We start from the raw sequence: 20,741 nt of genomic DNA, 5'->3' as shown, positions 1-20,741 counted from the left end.
ACTCTGGCTTATCAAATACTAATAAAATAAACAGATGAATTACTATGTATCAGACACTATCCTAAGCACTTACCATGATCCCGACCTATGACAGGTTCTGTTAATAAACAGATGAATTACTTACTATGTATCAGACACTATCCTAAGCACTTACCACGATCCCAACCTATGACAGGTGCTGGTAACGTTCTACTTAGCAGATGAAATAACCACAGCAAGAGAAGTCATTTGGCCAAGATCAACACAGAATGTCTGTCTGAAAAAAGTAAAACTTCCCAAACTGAAACGTGGTCATCTGCTTTTTATACACACTTCCTACTTCTATTAACTATGCATCTTTCTAATAATTAGTGCTCACCTGAATTAGAAAGAGAAAAATCAAGTGAACCCATCCTCACAGGCAAGGAGCTAGCTAAACTTTATAATCACAGCGCACACTAAACTCCATACCAATCTGATTATAGTAAGATCCTGGTAAAACTTAGAAGTTTTTTCATTTATTTGGTGTGCATGCCCACTCCCTCACCTGCCCCCTCCTTCTCTGGGGGGGTGTGGGTAAAAGCAGGGTTTTTCTGTGTAGCCCTGGCTGTCCTGAAACTGGCTCTGAAGACCAGGTGGGCCTCAAGATCCTCCTGCCTCTGCCTCCTGACTGCTAGGATTAAAGGAATGAGCCACTACCACCCAGCTTAAATTATTTTTTAAAGGGATTGGGGATTTAGCTCAGTGGTAGAGCGCTTGCCTAGGAAGCGCAAGGCCCTGGGTTCGGTCCCCAGCTCTGGGAAAAACCAAAATAAAAATTTTAAAAAAAAAATTATTTTTTAAAAAAATCAGTCCAGTCTGTCAACTACTAATACATAAAACTAAAATAATTTTGTTGTTGAAGCTGCCACTTTTGAAGGATAGGGACCTTGCATGTGCTTGGCAAACACTCTACCACTGAGCTAAAGGCCCAAGACACTTAAAAAACAAAAACAAAACAGGAATTCAGCTTGTCATTTCTCCTGCCCCAGCCCTGCTTCATACTAATACTAAACCCACCATCTTATCAAATGTTCTATCACTGACCTGTCTCCTCAGCCCCTTAAAACAAAAACATCCTACCCACTTTGAGGTAGGTTCTCACTCAGTTGCCCAAGCTGGTCTTGAACTCATTGTGAAATGCAGGCTAGTTTTGAACTTGGGAGCCAGATGGTGGTGACACACGCCTTTAATCTGAGCACTGGGGGCAGAGGCCAGGTTTGAGTTTGAAGCCAACCAGTTAGGATAGCCAGGGCTACACAGAGAAACCCTGTCTCAAAAAACAAACGAATTCCTAGACTGGCTTGGGGCTTTTAAAATTAAATATCTAATAAGTATGCTGATGGCATGATCCAATGTGACAAAAATCTACAAAGTTAGCAGCATTAAGTGGGTTTTAGTAAAATAAAAGAAACAAGGTCCATAAGCAAACAACTGTAATTTCTATACGCTAGCAATAGTTCATAAAGACAAATTTAAAAAAGAATTAGGAAGCTGGGTGTGGTGGCACAAACTCTTAGCCCCTGTGTTCCAGAGGTAGAGGCAGGTGGATTTCTGTGAGTTGGAGGTCAGCATGAGACAACCAGAGCTATGCAGTGAGACCTTGTCAAGAAAATAAGAAGGAAAGAAGGGTGAGCTGGGTGGTTAAGAGCACTGGCTGCTCTTCCAAAGGGTCAGGGTTGGATCCCCAGAACCTACATGGCAGCTCACAATTGTAACACCAGTCCCAAAAGAAGCCCTCTCCACAAGTATCAAACCAGTACATGATACATAGACATACAGGCAGGAAAAATATTCATGCACATAAAATACAACCATTTCTAAAAATAGTACAAGAAGGAGGGGGAGGGGAGGAGAGGAAGGGGAGGGGAAGAAGGAGGAGGAAGAAGAGTTCAGAAAGAGAAAAAAAAAAGAAAAATCACACACAATGAGAACCAACCCAGTAGTGTACCCCTTTAATCACAGGTAGGCAGAACCCAATGCCTCCAAGGCCTGCCAGGGTTACACAGTGACCCAAAACAACAAAAACAAAAAACAAATGAAAACTATCTTTTTTCTTGTTTTGTTTTTCAACACAGGGTTTCTCTGTGTAGTTCTGGCTGTCCTGGAACTCTCACTGTAGACCAAGCTAGGCTGGCCTCAAACCCAGAGTTCCAGGAGAAGGGGCATCATTTTCTTCCAATGATAAACGGATGAACTGCCCCTACTCAAAAACAGACCTCTCGCCCACACCTGTGCAAGCAAGTGACTACTTTTTCTGACCACAAGACATGAAGGTAAGTTAAGAAAGTGAGCAAGAACTGGTAATGAGAGAAGAGAATGAGGCTGAAGCCAACTAGAATTCACTCATATGCATGTAGGAAGCTGCTGAAGCAAAGGAAGGCAGGCAGGCAACAACAGAAGTTACTTTGACAGGCTTCTGTTCCCTATGCTAGAATCAAACCAAGCCCTCATACCTGCAAAGATCTGTCATTTAGTATTAATAACCAAGCAACAGAATCACTAGTTATGTATGGCTTTACTGCCCCTGCCAAGATGATTTTTCTAACACATAAATTTCTCCTATTTAACATCCTCAATGACTCACTATTGACCATGGTATTAAAAAAAAAAAAAAAAAAAAAAAAGAAAAGAAAAGAAAAAGAAAAAGTCCCAACCCAATTTGATCTCTTCCTCCTCCTTCCAATAAGGCATGAGTTTGTTTAAAACCCAGAGCCATGGTTAGTTGCAACTATGACTGTCCCAAAGCAGCTCCTTTACCTGTAAAACTGTCTGACAATTCTGCCCTGAGTGATTATAATGCGACTTCCAGAAAGCACTACAATACAGTGCCAATCAAATACCAGCTTCTTCTTCCCCGACCCCCGTTACCTGGTTAGTGCCCTTCAGCAATGTGTTTTCATTTAAGATTTCAGAGTCAGGTATGGTGGGTCATGCCTGTAGTCCGGCATACTGAAGATTGAGGCAGGAGAATTTCATCAAGTTCAAAGCTAGGCTGGGCTACAATGAGAAACCTTTTCTTTTCTTTTTACCTTTCTATTGATTCTTGTGAATTTCACATCATGTACCCCATTCCCACTCATTTCCCCATTTCTCCATATCTGACCTCCATCCACTCTTGCAACCTCTTCCCAGCACAATAGAACAAAAGATAAAAAATGAAAATCTCACCATGGAAGCTGAGATGTGTCACACTTTTTACTTGCAAATACTGCAATGAGTCTATAGTGTAGTAGAAGCCAGAGGCCTAGAACTAAACCAGTGACTCCTCTCAGATATCCTGTTGCTACCCTGTGTCATGGAGAGCCTGCAGCTTTGAATCTGCAGGACCCCTTCACATGCTCCAGCAGTTCATAGGTGGAGTAGATGTTGGAGTGAGCCAACTCAAACCCCTGGATGTGGGACTGGATGGCAGCTCAGTGGGTCAGACTGCCAGGCCAACTCTCTCACTTTGCTCAGACAAAGAGGGACAGGGCCTGCTCCCTTACCTGCAGCTGGCAAGCAGCAAGACAAATTAGCCCATGCCATGCCAACGCCAGCAGGGCCAGCTCTCCGGAACTCCACAGGCCGGTACATGAGACTTGTCTTAAAAAACAACAGGAAAGGGGATAGGAGAAATAAGTGGTGTATGCCTGTGTTTGGGAAGCAGAGGCAGGTAGATCTTTGTAACAAGGTCAGCCTGGTCTACAAAATGAGTTCCAGGACAGCCAGGGCTGCACAAAAAAAACCCTTTCTCAAAAATAAATAAATAAACAAACAAACAAAACAAAACATCATTAACAGGGCTAGAGTCATGGTGAGCTTAGAAGTAAGAGCAATGGCTGCTTCCTCCTCCGTTCTCTGTGAGTCATTTTGCATTAGCCCGCAGTGAATTTCCAGTGTGAGGAAAAACAGGTATTCCGTCTTATGCTCTCCAGTACACAGTGCTGCTTAGTTGACTGCCCAGTATCTTCCAAGGGTGATTAACAAAAAAGTTAATAAACTCAACTAATAGTAACATATTTCTTCAGGATCATACTTAGGAAAAAGAAGAGACTTACTTCATTTATTTTAGGCAGGGTCTTAATACAAAGCCCTGCCTGGTCTGGGGTCATGTAGATCAGGATGTCCCCAATCTCACAGCAATCCTCCTCCCACCTTTGCCTCCAGGTGCTGGTACTACAGACCAGTGGCATACTTGGGGGAAAAAAAGTCACCTATAACTTCACTACAATACACACCAATCATATTTAACTCTTTCCTTCCACATCGCAAGGAAGTGAGGTTGAATATCAACAATAAAATCTCATTAATAAAGAGTCAAAACCCAGTGCTGGCTACTCATCCAGAGGTCATGAGTTCAATTCCTAGTAACCACGTGGTGGTTCACAACCATCTGTAATGAGATCTGATGCCCTCTTCTGTCATACAGGTATACATGTAAACAGAGCACTCTTTAAATAAATAAATCTTTTTTTTTAAAGTGTCAAAACCCAGGTTTACAATATATTTCTGTAGGTAAAGGCACTTGCTACCAAGTGCCTGACCTGAGTCTGATACCTGGGACTCACATGGCAGAGAGAGAACCAATGCCCACAAGTTTTCCTCTGTCATGCCACACACATGCTTAGTATACACATCCAAACACATGCACAATAAGTAAAATTGCTGGGCAGTTGTACATGCCTTTAATCCCAGCACTTGGGAGGCAGAGGCAGGAAGGATCTGAATTCAAGACCAGCATAGTCTACAGAGTAAGTTCCAGGATAGCCAGGGTTATGCATATATAAAATAAATGTATTATTATTACAGTCCTGGCTTCCAAGCTGCTACATTGGCCATATGACCACTATCACTATGTTCCAATTATATGTTCAAGTTTAAACATAGGGTGCCTTTAAAATATTTTTTCTAATTTACCATGTGTCAGTATTTTACCTGAATGTGTGTATGTATACTACATGCATGCCCAGTACTCCCCAGGAGCGCACCAGATACCATGGAGCTGGAGTTATGGATGGTTATAAGTCACCATGTGATAGATAAAAATCTAACTTGGGGGCTTGGGGATTTAGCTCAGTGGTAGAGCGCTTGGCTAGCAAGCGCAAGGCCCTGGGTTCGGTCCCCAGCTCCGAATAAAAGAAAAAAAAAAATCTAACTTGGGTCCTCGGCAATAATTAATGCTCTTAACTGAGATAAACACACATGCACACACCAGTGTTTCTGAAACAGTGTTTCACTGTAGACCAAGCTGGCCTTTAAGAACAAGATATCCTCCTGCTCCTGCCTCCTGAGTGCTAAGTTACCACACAGTGCTATTTTAAATGGCATTTTTAAAGAGTAATAATGGTCTGTGGTCTCCTCCGCTCTTCTTCATGGGACACAGATGTATGACTGGGGCTCCAGTGGGCATCGTGGAATCTTAAAGCAAATGCCATACCCCAGAAACACAAAGATTAGGGTCTCCAGTAAAGTGACACTGCAGTGCAAAGGCACTATATACCAACTTAGCTCCTATCCTGCAGAATCTAATGTGAAAGAAATCCATACTAGTTCAAGTCTCTCGTGTTCTCAAGTTTCTAACTTAAGTGGGGGAATGGACTAGAGAGAGATGGAAACGATGGCACACATTTTTAAATCCAATACAGAGGTGGCAGGGATAGGTGGGTCTGTGAGATGAAGCCATGCTTATCTATATAATCTGTTAAAACATAGGCAGGGATTGGAGGGAGAAGGACCACCTTGTCCTTACTGACATACCCTGCAGTTGACAATAGAACCAGAATAGAACCTAGACCTCCCAACAAGCACAAATGGTTCACAGTAGCCCAAGTGCCCAAGTCAAAAAGTAAAATCCTAACTTTTGGGGAGTATTTAAAATTCTTATAGTTATTAGGAATTATCTAATTATAGACCAATAGTATAGTCATGTAACTATGTTTGAAGGGAAGGGGTTTGAGACAGACTCTAATATGTATCCAAGGCTGGCCTTCCTCTTATTGGATCTATAGTAGAGAATGACCTTGAACTTCTGATTCTTTTGCTTCCACATCCCTGGTTGAGATTTTGAGATTACAGGCACTTTGATCTTCGTGTATCTTAAGCTAGCTAGCACTCTATTAACCAATCTAAATCACAGTCCTGATAATTGCTTTGCTTAAATACCAAACTCCTCAGTAATAATCCATCTCTACATCAAAATATCTTAGTGAAGTTAAGGACCAAAGTAGCAGGAAGCCTCACTTAACTATCTCAGGAAGAGACCCTTAAATACAGTGTCATTGTCATTTGTACCAGACATATTTTGGTCCCTTAATTCATAAAACCATCTCCTTTTGTTATTTTTATTATGTCTACTTGTATCTGCTTATATACTTGCAAGTGTGTGTGCGTGCGTGTGTGTGTGTGTGTGTGTGTGCGCGCGCGCGCACGCGCCAAAGTACATGTGTAGAGGTTTTTCTCCCTCTTGGGGAATCAGACCACAACTTGGAGGTAAGCACTTTTGCCCATAAGTCATCTTGCCAGCCTAGTGTCCATTATTACTATTATTTGTTGCTGCTAACAAATGTTTACTCATGATTTCACAATCTTGGCTGAGTTCAGCTAGGTGGTGTCTCTACTCTTACGTTGCTTATGTGACTGCATTAGACCAGAAAATCTGCTAGAACTTGAACCCTGCTGAGCCTCTGGAATAGTCAGTCTGGCAACAAACCTCTCCCTCTCCACAGGTCTCCAGCAAAGTCGAACCCAACTCCAAGTACTACAATTATTTAAGACTCCCAAAGTACAAAAGAAAAAGCTGTACCCAAACCTAATCAAGTGTCATTACTACTGCCAAACAGGACTAGACAAGACAGAACCATAGGGTACTACACGACAAATTGACAAAATGGCCCAGGGGGTTTACTTCCAAGAGCAGATAGCATCTCTTCCTTTAGTACTGTGTAGATACCGCCTTGACACGTATGTAAGCCCCACCCCATACTTTAAACTGACCGCAAACTCACAGAGTCTGGCTGCCTCTGCCTCCCAGGCCTGGGATTAAAGGCAAGCACCTGGCCACCATGGCATTTCTGTACTCCAGCTCTATAGTACAATTTGAGTTTGGGCACGGTGATAGCTCCCGCAGGTTACTTGGTTTTGTTTTTGGTGCTATGTGGGACACTGGGAACCTCAGTTCCCTCAAAAATCAGCAAGATAGCCAAGGAGGCTTTGTTAAGAAGCATCTGCCTCCAGAGTGCTGGGATTAAAGGCCACCACATCCAGCTGAGATTAAATATTCTTGAAAGTCACACCTACCCTAGTATGCTAATGTTGCAAAATTTTAATATCAGCACTAAGGAAGAAGCAGCAGGCAAATCTCTGTGAGTTTGAGGTTAGCCTAGTCTATATATTAAGTTCCAGGGCAGCTGTATAGGTGGTGGTGGTGGTGGTGGTGGTGGTGATTTCAACATGCAATGGTAAGTATATCATCTGATAGGAGTCTCATTGGAGAAAAACATGGACATCATAATCAAATACTTCAACTTTGATAGCACTAATTATGAAAGACAAGATTTCATGTGATCAATTTTAAACATAATTTGATGCTTATACCAAACATGAAATGCATTACAATTTCAATGCTATGTTGAGATGCAGCTCAATGCCACAATGCTTGTCTACCATGTAATAATGGTACTGAAAAAAAATCCCAAGTAACATGAAACAGAGGTGGTAGAACATGTCTTTAATGCTGGCACTCAGGAGGCAGAGGCAGGAGAATCGGAGTTTGAGGCTCTGTTGGTCTACAGACTGAGTTCTAGGACAGCCAGGGTTACACAGGGTTTTTAAACCCTGTCTTAGAAGAGAGAGAGAGAATGGAAGAGAAGAGAGTGCAAGTTTTTGTTTTGCCTTATTTTTACTAGGCTCCACTAAAAGATGGGATTCAGAAAAAACATATGGACTACAACAACAATCAAACTACTTTGCTTCTAATGCAATAGGTTACAGTTAAACTTAGAAAGCAAACGTTGCCAACTACGAAATATGTAAGAAATGAAGCCAGCAAGATGGCTCGGCATGTAAAAGCACTATGGCTCAGGCCTGAGTTCAGTTCCTAGATTCCATGTAAAGTAGGGAGAAAACATCCCACAATGTTGTCCTCTGTCCTCCACATTCATGCCATAAGATATGCATGGCTGCACACACATCAGACATACATGTACATACATGCAAATATACACACACAATTAAAAATGTATTGTTAATCACAAAATTATTATTAAACTAAATAAATTTAAAAAGAAAAAGATATGCCTATCATGGTAGTGGAGGCCTTCAACCCTAGCACTCTGGAGGCAAAGGCACAGAGCCAGCCTCATACTCACATAAATAAATAAATCTTTGAAAAAAAGTCCAAAAAATTCCACAATATTGACATTTATAGGCTTGAGTAATGAAATCAAAAATTAAAGTCATTTTTTGTCATAACACTAAATACAGAGCTTTCCTAGGGAGTTACTGCTTTTTATAGTGAAAAACTTTCAGTAAAACCCTGCTTTGAGCCTAATCTGATGGCACATGCCTTGAATCCCAGCACTTGGAAGGCAGATGCAGGTAAATTCATTATAGGTCATCCTGTCTACAGAGCAAGTTCCAAGCCAACCAGCAATAGTAAGACTGTGAAGGGGGGGGAAGGAGGAGGAAAACCCCACCTCAACATTCTATATAAACACAACACACATACTCAAAGAACAAATTAAAAAATTTAGTTAAGGGGTTGGGGATTTAGCTCAGTGGTAGAGCGCTTGCCTAGCAAGTGCAAGGCCCTGGGTTCGTTCAGTCCCCAGCTCCGAAAAAAAGGAAAGAAAAATTTTTAGTTAAAAAATAAAAATCACTGGGTTTTAGTTAAAAAAGCACTGGGTGTTCCTCAGAATTTTTTAAAGTATTGATCTTTGCTAGGTATGGTGGCTTTAAGACCAGTACTAGGGGAAGTAAAGGCAATAAATTCAAGGCCATCCAGAGCTCTATAGTGAGACTGTCTCAAAAGCAAAACAAATTACTTTTTCATTCAGGAAGTACATTACAAAGTGTATATACCTTTATACACAAAATCAACACAAGCTCAAACTTGAGACTTTCTATAGGATAAAGTCAGCATTAAACTTGCAACTTCACAGCTCCTGAAAGGTTTTCCACAAGCCAACAAAGCAACAGGCAGCCTCCCACATTGGTTTATCTCCCACAGATTTATCTCTTTGTCTTGATAAAAACTGCACAGTAGGGGTCAGAAGTATAGTTCAAGTAGTTAAGAACTTGCTAAAATGTGAGGTCTTGGATTCATCCCCATGAGGAGAGGGGAAACTGCAAAGTAGACCACAGCTTGTAAGCAGGTTCAAGTAAATCACATCCTTAATGACCTATCCTGAGCTATCCCTAAATCCCATTCCTACATCCCAGATACTTGTTGAGCATGGCTGTGCTCTAGCTATCTATGCCAGGAGCTTCCACACTCTGCAGTTTCGAGGACTTCTGGCTTCTCTGCCCCATCTCCTCCAGCAAGCTGCCCTCTGCCTTGCTATGACATTGCAACAGCAGCACATAAATCACTGCCTGCAAGTAGCATATCTCTTCATACTTTCTATCTTGGGGTCTTTGTAAAATAGCCCTCATTATATTACAGGTGGATGCAGGAGGATGATCAGGAGTTCAGGACCAGGCCTCAACTTCTAGATATCAAAACATGACTGAAAGAAGAACAACCAAACATCTTTACTCACCATTTTTCTCCAAGGCCATAAGAGTCAGCTATCAGTCAGATCTAACTATGACTCTATAGCACATTTGAAATGCCTTGATAATCCTGAAAACACAACTCAATCCCACTCCCTATGTTGAGCCTCTGCCTCCGTTCTCCAGGAAAACTCTCCTAACTTCCCTCTGAAATAGATGTACTCCCCTGCTCTCTCTCCCAAGCACACTCACGTTCTTATCACTCTACTTGGCTAAACCTCACCGACCCTTCAGGCTTTAACGCAGATACTACTTCCCCTAAACCTTCCAGGACTGCACTTGGCTGGTGACTCTTCTCGTGCAGAGTTAACCGTTTATGATATTTAGCATGTTCTGTAAGTGAGTGGCATGTGCCAAAAGAAAAACGCTAAAATGTCAGCGGAGTCAGATGTGGTAGGCCACACCTGTAACCCTAGAGGTTGGGAGGCAGAAGCAGGAGGTGCATGACAACTTTAAGACCAGCCTGCTCTACACATCAAATTTCAAGCCAATTACTGATACAGTGACAGTCATTTTTTAAAAAAGTAAGCAAGATGGCTCAACCAGGAAAGGTGCCTGCCTCAAAGCTTAGCCATCTGAATTTGATTTGATCCCAAGTCCCACGTGGTGGAAGAAGAGAACTGAGAACAGATTCCTACAAGTTGTGCTAAATTGTGTGTGTGTGTGTGTGTGTGTGTGTGTGTGTGTGTGTGTGTATTCACATACACATATATGTACATACAAATTAATCCAATTATTATATTAATGTTAACCCACAAAGAAAGAACTGTCAATTATTTTAAAAAGTAACTAGAGGGTTGGAAAGTTGGGGAGTTTGGTTGCCAGCACTCCCTCCCATGGTCCATGGTGACTCACAGCAATCTATTAACTCCAGTTCCAGGGGTCTGATGCCTTCTTTTTTTTTTTTTTTTTTTTTTTTTTTTTGGTTCTTTTTTCGGAGCTGGGGACCGAACCCAGGGCTTTGTGCTTCCTAGGCAAGCGCTCTACCACTGAGCTAAATCTCCAACCCCAGGTCTGATGCCTTCTTCTGACCTCCTCAGGCACAGGCAGGCACGCATGTGGTATAAACATGTATGCAATCAAAACACTCATCCAAATAAAAATTTTAAAAAATCCAAAAAACTGTTTTTAATTTAAAAGTAAACAGAAAGCCTATGCCATCCCAAACTGGGTTTTATAGATCCTGCTACCCATAGCAGCAAAAGCAGAAGCAAAATGAAACATCTTTTACAGAAGCCTTTTCTAACATAAAACAGAGAAGAGCTGTGTCATTCTTGTTTCTCTAACCTGTGCTCAAGTCTTTCATATTCTGCAAGAGATCTAGAAGTCCAATTTCAGGATGTAGAGATGGCTCATACTGAGAGAACCTTCTTCTCTTAGCAGAGGCGGAGGCAGACAAACCTCAGTGAGTTCAAGCACAGGCAGTCTAACAGAGTTTCAGGTCAGCCCGGATAGTGAAACCCTGGCTCAAATGATTAATTAATTCAAAATAAAATTAAATACATCGTTTAAAAAAAAAACAACTTTGCATTCATTAAGGAGCTATGGCACACACCTTTGACCGGGGAGGCAGAGGCAAGCAAATCTGAGTTCAAAGGCAGCCTAGTCGGTCCCCAGCTCCGGAAAAAAAGAAAAGAAAAAGAAAAAAAAAGGCAGCCTAGTCTACAAAGCAAGTTCCAAGACAGCCAGGGCTACACAGAGAAATTCTGTCTCACACACACACACACACACACACACACACACACACACTTTAAGTATTTCATAACCACGACCATCACACATTGATATGAGAGCCTATCATTTTAAAAAAATCATGCTTATTTTACTTGATAACTTTTTACAACTTATCTTGCCAAGAAGTTCTAAAAATAGTTACTGGGTATAAACATAAAAAAATTATAAGAGAAGGAAGGGATTATTAATCAGCTTGCTAAAAACAACACCGTGAAATCTGGCTAAACACATTTTCCATCTAATCTGGAACCTACGTGGTTGGAGAGTCCATTCCCAAGCTTGTCCTCTGACCGCCATATACTGAGGGATGCACACACACAGGTGTGCACATACAAATAAATAAACGCAAATGCCAAACAAATGTAAACGTTAGAAAGGTTATTCTTCAGCATCAACTTGTTGCCTAAGAGAATCACAAATGCAAAGCCAAAACACCCTCAAGGGTACCACACAGGAAAGCACACAGGGAGAGCTTTAGTGCTGTGTTTCTGAAAGGATGCTCACTTGCTCGCTCCTTCCTTCCTTCCAAGACAGGGTTTCACTGTGTAACTCTGGTTGGCCTGGAACTTTGTTTTTACACCATGCCTATCTAGAACCCAGAGAGCTGTCCACCTATGTTCCACCTGCCTCTGTCTCCCAAGTGCTAGGATCAAAGATGTATTCACCACAATAAATTAAAGATATTCTATGTGTAAGTATTTGCCTGAATATATAAGTATGTGTACCTTATAAAATGCCCAACATGGATGTAGGAACCAAATCCCTGTGTTGTGGAAGGGCAATAAGTACTCTTAACCAGAGCCATTTCTCCAGTGCAATCAATCTAGTATTCTTTATGCCTAAAGACTGACCATATTAATTTTGGAAGGTCAATGAAGTTCCATGAAAGCTCCTTAGTTATAAGCTTACATTGATTTAAAGAAGATAAAGGCTGGTCAGCCACTATCTAATCAAAGAAACCTGTACTCCAGAGAATAACCTATAATTTTGCAAAACAGAAAGCAGGTAAGGCAAAGTGTCTTATATACAGGCTTGTAATCAATTTGTAACTCTGCAAGTTGACTACATATTGCTTCACAGAATTAAGTGAGTAAGAGGAAAATGTAATAAATCATTTAAGAATGAGAGATTAAACGATATAGATACTTTTAAATTTGCATGGACATCTGTTTATTAGCTTAATATATTAACAACCAATGTAAAATTATGACAAAAACACCATATTCTCAAATATTACAAATTCCTAGGAATAAGCCAACAGTAAACTGCAGTGCAGCCAAGTTAGAGAGAAATCTTCCCAACAGGAAAAGAGAGGCTGACAGTTCTAGGCCCAGTTTTCAATTAAATTAAAACACTTTAGTGCCTCCTATGGACCAAAGAGCAGTAGAGATAGGTATGTGGATGGGTAGGTAGGTGGGTGGATAGAGATTCAATAGGTTATGTAATATAAACTATATATTATATATAATCCCCACTTATCTGCTAGCTTAAAAGTATTAAAAATTAAGATTACTGTTTGCTTAGCATGGCTGTGCAACCTACAATACTCCCTGCTCTGGGAGGATGAGGAAAGACAATTCAAATGCTAGGCCAGCTCAAGCTACATATAGAGTTCAAGGTCAGTCTGGGATACGTAATAGGCCTTATCTCAAAAAATAAGGAAGGAGGGAGAAAGGTAGGGTAGGAAGGAAAGAAAGTAAAGGGTAAGATAGAATAGGACAGGATAGGAAAGAAAAAGAATTGCTATCATAAATATTACATACTTGCATTGTCTCAGAAGGTATGAATAGTGATCTGGGGGACTTTTTGTTCAACTGTACATACAGTAGGGAAGATCAATTGTCTATCACTTATGTCAAGCTGGCAGGTATGAGAAATTTTGTTAGAAGTAACAACAGTTACCAGCTGCACTGCAAGACACCTTTGCAAGACACCATCCATTGTTCCTATTTTTCTGTTACAATAACACTCAAGCTGTCTCTCCAATAACAGTAATTGCCCTCTGCAAAGTGATTCAGAGCAGAAATTTGACTTAATAAGGGTTGAAGGCAGAATCTCAGAAATCCTACCCCTGCTCCCCACTGCTTCAGCATTTTTCATTCACCACTTACCATCCCTGACATCAACTCTGATGACATAACAAACATGGCAGAATACTTCCTGGGCTTCCTACTAAAGTCCAGTGTAGTAGTTAACACCATTTAATTCCAGCACAAAGTCAGGCAGGTCTGTAACAAGGTTAGCCTGGTCTACAAAGTGGGTTCAGGACCACAGTGAAACCCTTGTATTTAAAAAAGAAAAAAAAAATGTTTTTTTAACATTCACAGAATTAGACCTGTGTCTAATACTGTTTTATCAGGGGGCAAAAACAGAGCCTCAAGTAAGGATTATGAGCACTCAAAATAACTAAATGGCTAGTCTTCGCAGTTAGGAGAAATTTCAGGTAAGTGTAAATTTCACTATGAGTTACATTTGACTTTGGTTCAACAGGAAATTCCTGTGTATATATCTACTTTTTGAAATCTGCCTCAAAAAGTAATGCCTTTAGTTCAAAATATTTGCTTTTAGTTAATATAATTTTAATATAATTAGTTAATGTAAAACCCATTAATTACATAGCCTACGCCTTTTAAATGTGATAAAAAAAAACTTTCAACTAGCCAGAACTATAAATACTTGATTTGTTTACTTAATTATTAAAAATTCAAACACAATGGCAGGGCATGGAAGCATACACCTTTAATTTCAGCACTCAGGAGACAGAGGCAGGCAGATCTCTGTGAGGTCTTTGATTTCAAGGCCAGCCTGATCTACAAAGCAAGTCAGTCAGAGGTACATAAAGAGACCCTGTCTCAAACAAACAAACAAAGGATATTAATTAACTTCCATTTCTTCAGTGCACTCTCTGCAATTCCACACTACTCATTTACTGCAAACCTAAATCACATTTGTTACACATCAGTTTCACTTTCAGGGTCTTCCCTAACTACAGTCTCTTTTCCTCATGGATCCTGATATGCTGTAGACATACACAATCAAAAATCTCCTTGCTTTCCATTTCCCACATTAGTTTCCATTTGCATGCTTCAAATACAATTAGAGATTCTTTCCATTCCCTTTAAAAGATATATAATTTTTAAGAATTTCAAATTTAGAAGCCAATTACCATTACATTTTACATTCCCTGTAAGGAATTCTGTGTTGCTTTTCAAATCCAAAAAAAAAAAATCTAAAACAGAATTAACCTAAACATTTCCCAAAGTGTCCTTAGACTAGACTGTCATTCTTTAGGAAAATGTTTAACCTCTCAAAAGGCCATTTTTTCTTGATTAATAATAGTGCTAAGAATTAAAATAATAAAGTGACAATAACTTCAAGTCAACCTTTCTTCCAGTTCAAAGGAGTTGCATTAATACACCTAAATTCATCTCAATAGGGAAACACATTGAGTGTGTGCATGCACCCTAGCAATGCAAAAATGAGCTCTTGTATTTCTGCTCTTTCTAAAAGGAAAAACTTAAATGCAAATATAAACATATATTTAACGTATAGTAAGTAGGGTTTGTTTTTTTTTTAATGTGTTTTGTTTTCTCAAGACAGGGATTGTCTGTGTCGCCCTTACTGTCCTGGAACTCCCTCTGTAGACCAATTGGCCTTGAACTCCACCTGCCTCTGCCTCCCTGAGTGTTAGGCTTAAAAAGATCTTACAGGCCTGTGCCATCATGAACCCTCTTATGAGATGCAGATGTTTTTCAAACAGTGAAATGGGAAGGAATCGAAGTAAACCTCTAACATGGCTTAATCCCGGGTTGCTTTTTAGAACAATATTTATGTTAAACTGACCACGTCCAAAGTTACTGAAAATTCCACATAACGTCTCCAAATTTCAGTCAAGGCAGGCATGTTACATCACCTTACAATGTAACAGACAAAATAAACTCGTAACTTTGTATCACAAAGAACCTAATGTAATAATGTATACATCCTCTATACAGTGTTTCCCTCAAGATTTTTCACAGCTAGGTAAGAGCTGGCAGGCGAGAAAATATGGAGGCGACTAAAGGCCCCGGAACATTTAGTAGTAAAAAGACAGCAAACACCCCCAACCCCGCAAAAAAAAAAAAAAAGGTACACTGTGTCAAGAGCTAATTGGGTTCCCGAAGCCCAGGCTCAGGTAACACTATTTTTGCTGCAATCACCAGACACAACAAATGCAGGTAAACCAAACAAACAGCCTATCCATAATGTGCTGGCTTCTTCCTGCAAGTCCCAGCACACCCTTCCACCGCCAACAGTTCAATGAGAATATCATACAATGAAATGAGTGAGCAACACACGCCATTCTGCAACTTTGAAAGACGGTCACCAATCTTCCGCAGCACCCTGAAGAGCCACAATTGCTGAGCAACTAACTCATTGGCACTGAAACGGTTTCCTTAATTTTCAAGCCAAGTTGTCGAATAACCACTTTTAAAGACAACACTTCTAGCCCGGTTCACCCACCGAGCACAGTCCTCACGTACGCTCAAAAACAATCGAAAGCCATTCCCTGCCCAGCTGGAGTTGAAGTTACTCGTCCAGCGACCTTTAAAGCTGTCTCCCCTAAACAAAGTACTCTCTGCCGTCAGCGCCGCGGAACCCGGACGCGTCCCCGAAACTCCGGCTCGTCCGCTCACACCTGGGCCCGTGCGATCCCGAGCGCCGGCTGCGGAGCCGGGCGGTGCGGTTCGGGGCGGTGGGGGATGGGGAGGACAGGCTCGAATGGCTTCCTAATGTATCATTAAGGAGCAAAAGCACCGGTCTGGGAGCAAGAAAAGTTAAAGGAGCCGCGAGCTGACAAAGAGCGCCGGCCGCCGCACCGGGACCACCCGGCCGCGGCGTTTGACAGCTCGGTCCCTGGCGTCCACAGCTTTGTGGCTCCGAGCGGCCGGGCCGGCAGCAAGCTGGGCGTGCTCGGCGGGGCGTGTGCGGACGCCCGGCTAGGCCCTGGGGAAGCCGCCGGGCGGTTCTCCCAGAAGCGAGGCCGAACTCCAAAGTAAAGTGCGCGGCGCGGCAGCGGGACCTGCGCGGGCGCCGCCGAACCGGGCCGCGCCTGGGCCGCCCCGCCCCCACCGGGCCGGGGGCCTGACAGCTCCGGGCCGCGCCGCCGCTGGCCGCCCGCCTGGCTCCCTCGCGCTCAACTTACTTCTTTCTGGCTCTCTGGAAAGGGGAAGCGCCATCTTTGCGAGGCCGGCCCCGAGGTCTTTTGTCTGCGGCTGCGGGGCTCGGGGCCGGGGCTCCGGGCTCCTCGGGGGGTGCTGGCGGCGGCTGCTGCTGCTCCGCGCTCCGGTCCTCCTCCGACGACATCCTAGTCACCAGGAAAGACACATGGATCCCCGTCCTCCTCCTGGGGGGCTCCTCCCGCCGCAGCGGCCGCAGCCGCCGCCGCTGCTGCTGCTCGAGTTGCTCCTCCCCGGCTCAGCCTCTCGCATTTCCCGCAGCCCCGGGAGCAGCAGCAGCAGCAGGTACCGGGAGAGGCGGCAACATGGAGCTAGCAGGACACGCACTCACACACATCGGCGCGGGCGCGCGCACTCGGCGCGCAGGGGCCGGCGGGGGGCGGCGGGCAAGCGGGCGGGGCGGGCGGGGCCGGCCGCGCGGGGCGGGGCGCCGCGGCCAAGGATGGGGCCGGCGGGGCCGGGCGGGAGGGCGGCGCCGAGCGGGGCGGGGCGGGGCGCGACGCGAGGGGCGCGGGCCGGGGGCGGCCGCAGGGGTCTCCGCCCGACCCCTCCCCCAGGCCGCCCGCGGCCGGAGGAGAAAGGGCCGCGGAGGGGGCGGCGGGGCGGGGACAGCCACCCCTCCCCCGCGTCGTCAGCCCGTCAGGCCCACGCCGCGGCGAAGTTTTGACAGCTGCTCCAGTTGTTGTGGTGGGTTCCGGGTTGGTGCGAGTGCCGGCCTCTCAGTCGCGCGCTGGCGATCGCTCCCTCACACACTGCTCGCTCACGGCGTTCCCTATGGCTAGCTCCCTCGCGCTGGGTTCTCTCGCGCGGCTAGCCCTCCTGCTCCCTATCGCTTGCCCGCTCTCCCGCCGGCGATCGCTCCCTCACGCTCGGGATCGCTCCCTCACGCTAGCTTTCGGCTCCATCAAGCTTGGCTCCCTCACGCTGGGTTCCCTCTCGCTCGCTCGCTCGCTCTCTCGCTCGCGAACGCTCCCTCACGCTTGCTTTCTCTCCTGGGGCAGCAAAGGAGGAAGTTTTGCGGCTGTGCGTTCGCCACACAAACAACACACGCACACGGCAGTGGCTGTCGCGCGAGGCCCGCACCCGGGTCCCCCGGGGCGACCCGCACCACAGACCTCTCAAACTCGCCGCCGGCTCGCCCACACACAGGCGCCTCCCGCCCCCGCCCCCAGCGAGCTGCTGCCACTCACGGGGCTGGATCCGCGCATGCGCCGCGCGCAGCCTGGCCGCCGCCGCTGACCTCACCGCCCCTCCCCCGCCCGCTCTGACGCGGCGACGGCTGCAACTCGGGCTCTGGCAGGAGCTAAACTGCGGACCGGGTATCCCGGATCAGGGTCCGGCCTGGCGGGGGTGGGGAGTGGTGTAAACACTCCGGAGCGTGCACCCGCGTGCGGTGCGCGCACGTGCGTCCGCGACCCCCCTGCGGGCGTGGGCTGCCCCGGACCTCGCGGAATCCCACGTAGGCTTCCCCAATGCGATGCAACCGTGGCAGGACAGCTTTAGATCCTAACTCCAGCTGTAGTTTCTCCGTTCGACGTCATGTTTTAAACACTGTGAGCCCCGGAGGCTGCTGGACAAAAAAAAAAAAAAAGCTGGCGAATTGAATGGAAGAAAATATCTCTACAAGGACAGAAATGCATCAGTGTGAACGTTGTGTGTGTTCAAGATGTAAAAATGGAGATACTTTTAAGCTGTTTCCCTTTTTTTTAAAAAAAAAAAATGATTCCTTAAAAATGGGGCCAGAAATCGCTAGGATGCCGAGCTGCTCCGCGCTTCCTTTGCACTAGGGATTGACATGTGGGAGTTAGAAATAGTAGAGATGGGAAAACAGATCTGTGGAGCATCGTGGAAGGCTTAGAGTAGCCTGTCACTCGCTGAGCTGCTGGGAGCCTGGAATCCGAGCGCGCTTTGCGATCAATTCTTTCCATTCTCAACAGTTTCAATACTGGGCAAAAAGAATACACTTGTTTCTAGAGATCCTGTTAACATTTCCTGCATCTAACAGCCAGGTTATTAACATTGAACCGGGCTTCCAATCTGGATCAAACTTTGATAGTCTAGCACATATTACAGCTGTAAGCATTGTTTGTTTGCTGTTTGCAAGGGCTGAAATTGAGTCCTTGAGTCATTTTAATTCCTTCAGGGTTTAATCTCTGCAGGCCTTTTCGGCTTTATTATATGTACAGTCAAAGGAAGCTTGGAGAAGGAAAGGAAGCTGCCAGGATAAAGGTAAGCTACAAATTAAAAAGAGAGAGGAAATTGGGGTGTCTAAACAATTAAATTATCATTGTGGCATATTCAACCCAGGGCTTCACACACAGGTAAGCAAGCACTCCACCACTGACTTTTATCCCTAGACTGAATCGTCTTTAAAGATTTTTTTTAAACAAAATTTTTGTTTGTATTCGTGTGTGCATAAGTTTATGTGCATCATGTATGTGCAGATACCTAAGGAGACCAGAAGGTGTCCAGTGCCCTAGAACTGCAGTTACAAGCGATTGTGAGCTGCAGTGTGGGCATGGGAAATCAACTCCACTTTCCTAACAGTACTCTTAACTGCTAAGTCATCTCTCCAGCCCCTGGACCTGGCTTTGAAATATAAACTTTTAAAATAAAACTGTTTACTTTTGATACTAGAATAAGAACAGTATTCATCTAAAAAGAATAAATGTTACATTGTTGTTGCTATGGTTAAAATAGAGGAATGGGCAAGGAACCAGGTATGGTGGCCCATGTCTTTAATCCCAGGACTAGAAAGGCAGAAACAGGTGGATCTCTATGAGTTTGGGGCCATCATGGTCTCCTAAGACAACCCAGCCAAAACTACAAAAAAAAAGGGGGGGGAGATACAAACTTAAAAGATAGGGCTTATGATACTTGGCTTCAGATATGTAGTTATTAGTGTAATTCATAAATTAAAATGTAATTCATAAACAAAAGAGCAAGTTGATAATAGAATTTAATTAAAAAAAACAAATTGTAAAATATAGCTCAAAATCAAATAGGCTTGATGATACAAACCTATCACCCAGTAGCAGGAGGATCAGTAGTAGTTCACTGACATTTCTTTGGCACCATGCAGTATATTAGAAGCCAGACTAGGATATACATAAGACCCTATCTCATAATAATGCAAAGACTGAGGAGACGACTCAGCAGTTAAGATGCTGTATTGCTTATACACAGGACGTGGGTTCCATTCCTAGTACCTAGATAAGGCAGTTCAACTCCCGTCCTGAAAGCATCTCACACTTTTGGCTTCTGTAGTACCTGTATTCTATGTACATAGACAGACACATACATACACATACAAATCTTAAAAAGGTAAGACGTAGGGAGGATAGTAAGTTCCGTGACTCAAAGCATTTGCTGCTCTTCCAGAAGACCCAGGTTCAATCCAGCCCAGGGAGGCTCACAACTGTAACATCAGTTCCATGGGAAATGACACCATTTTCTCACCTCCATGGACAGCAGACATGCATATGGTGCACAGACATATATGTGGGAAAATACCATAAATATTGGAGGCTGGAGAAATGACTCAGCGGTTAAGAGCTCCGACTGCTCGTATACATTAAATAAATAAATTTTAAAAAATACCATAAATATTTTTATTAAATAAATTTTAAAATGCAAGATTCAGCCGGGCAGTGGTGCACATACCTTTAATCCCAGCACTTGAGAGGCTAAGGCAGGTGGATATCTGTGAGTTTGAGACCAGCCTGGCCTACAAAGCAAATTCCAGACAGCCAGGACTACAAAGAAAAAAAAATAGCAAAAGCTTCCAAAATATGGATGCTTCGCACAACTAAACATAGTTCTTACTTTTGAAAACATGAAATATCCTATGTTGTTTCTGGTATGTCATTTCTATTTTTATATGTGTTGATCAAATATAAATATTTAGGGGAAAAGGAAAGTTTTTATTAAATAAATTAAAAAATACAAGATTCAGCCAGGCAGTGGCACACACACCTTTAATCCCAGTACTTAGGAGGCAGAGGTAGCCAGATCTCT

General features: G+C 43.7%; 1 protein-coding gene across 31 annotated transcripts in view; it reads right to left on the bottom strand.

Moving 5' to 3' along the window:
- Positions 1-17,908, bottom strand: part of Kmt2c (lysine methyltransferase 2C) — a 402,268-nt gene extending 384,360 nt beyond the window's left edge. For 21 of the 31 annotated variants that reach the window (XM_039108969.2, XM_039108966.2, XM_039108971.2 and 18 more), the window contains exon 1: positions 16,691-17,126. In XM_039108969.2, coding sequence (XP_038964897.1) covers positions 16,691-16,851 — 161 coding nt within the window. In that variant the 5' untranslated portion in view covers positions 16,852-17,126. Of the gene's footprint in view, positions 1-16,690; positions 17,134-17,839 lie in introns of those variants that run through there. The other 10 variants (XR_010065729.1, XR_005504105.2, XR_005504104.2 and 7 more) reach the window with 4 other exon arrangements.
- Between the last annotated feature and the right edge of the window lie 2,833 nt (positions 17,909-20,741).

Source organism: Rattus norvegicus, chromosome 4 (genome assembly GCF_036323735.1).
Source record: "Rattus norvegicus strain BN/NHsdMcwi chromosome 4, GRCr8, whole genome shotgun sequence".
NCBI lineage: Eukaryota > Metazoa > Chordata > Mammalia > Rodentia > Muridae > Rattus > Rattus norvegicus.
Note: the sequence above shows the minus strand (reverse complement) of the source record. Positions and strands in the feature narration are given on the sequence as shown.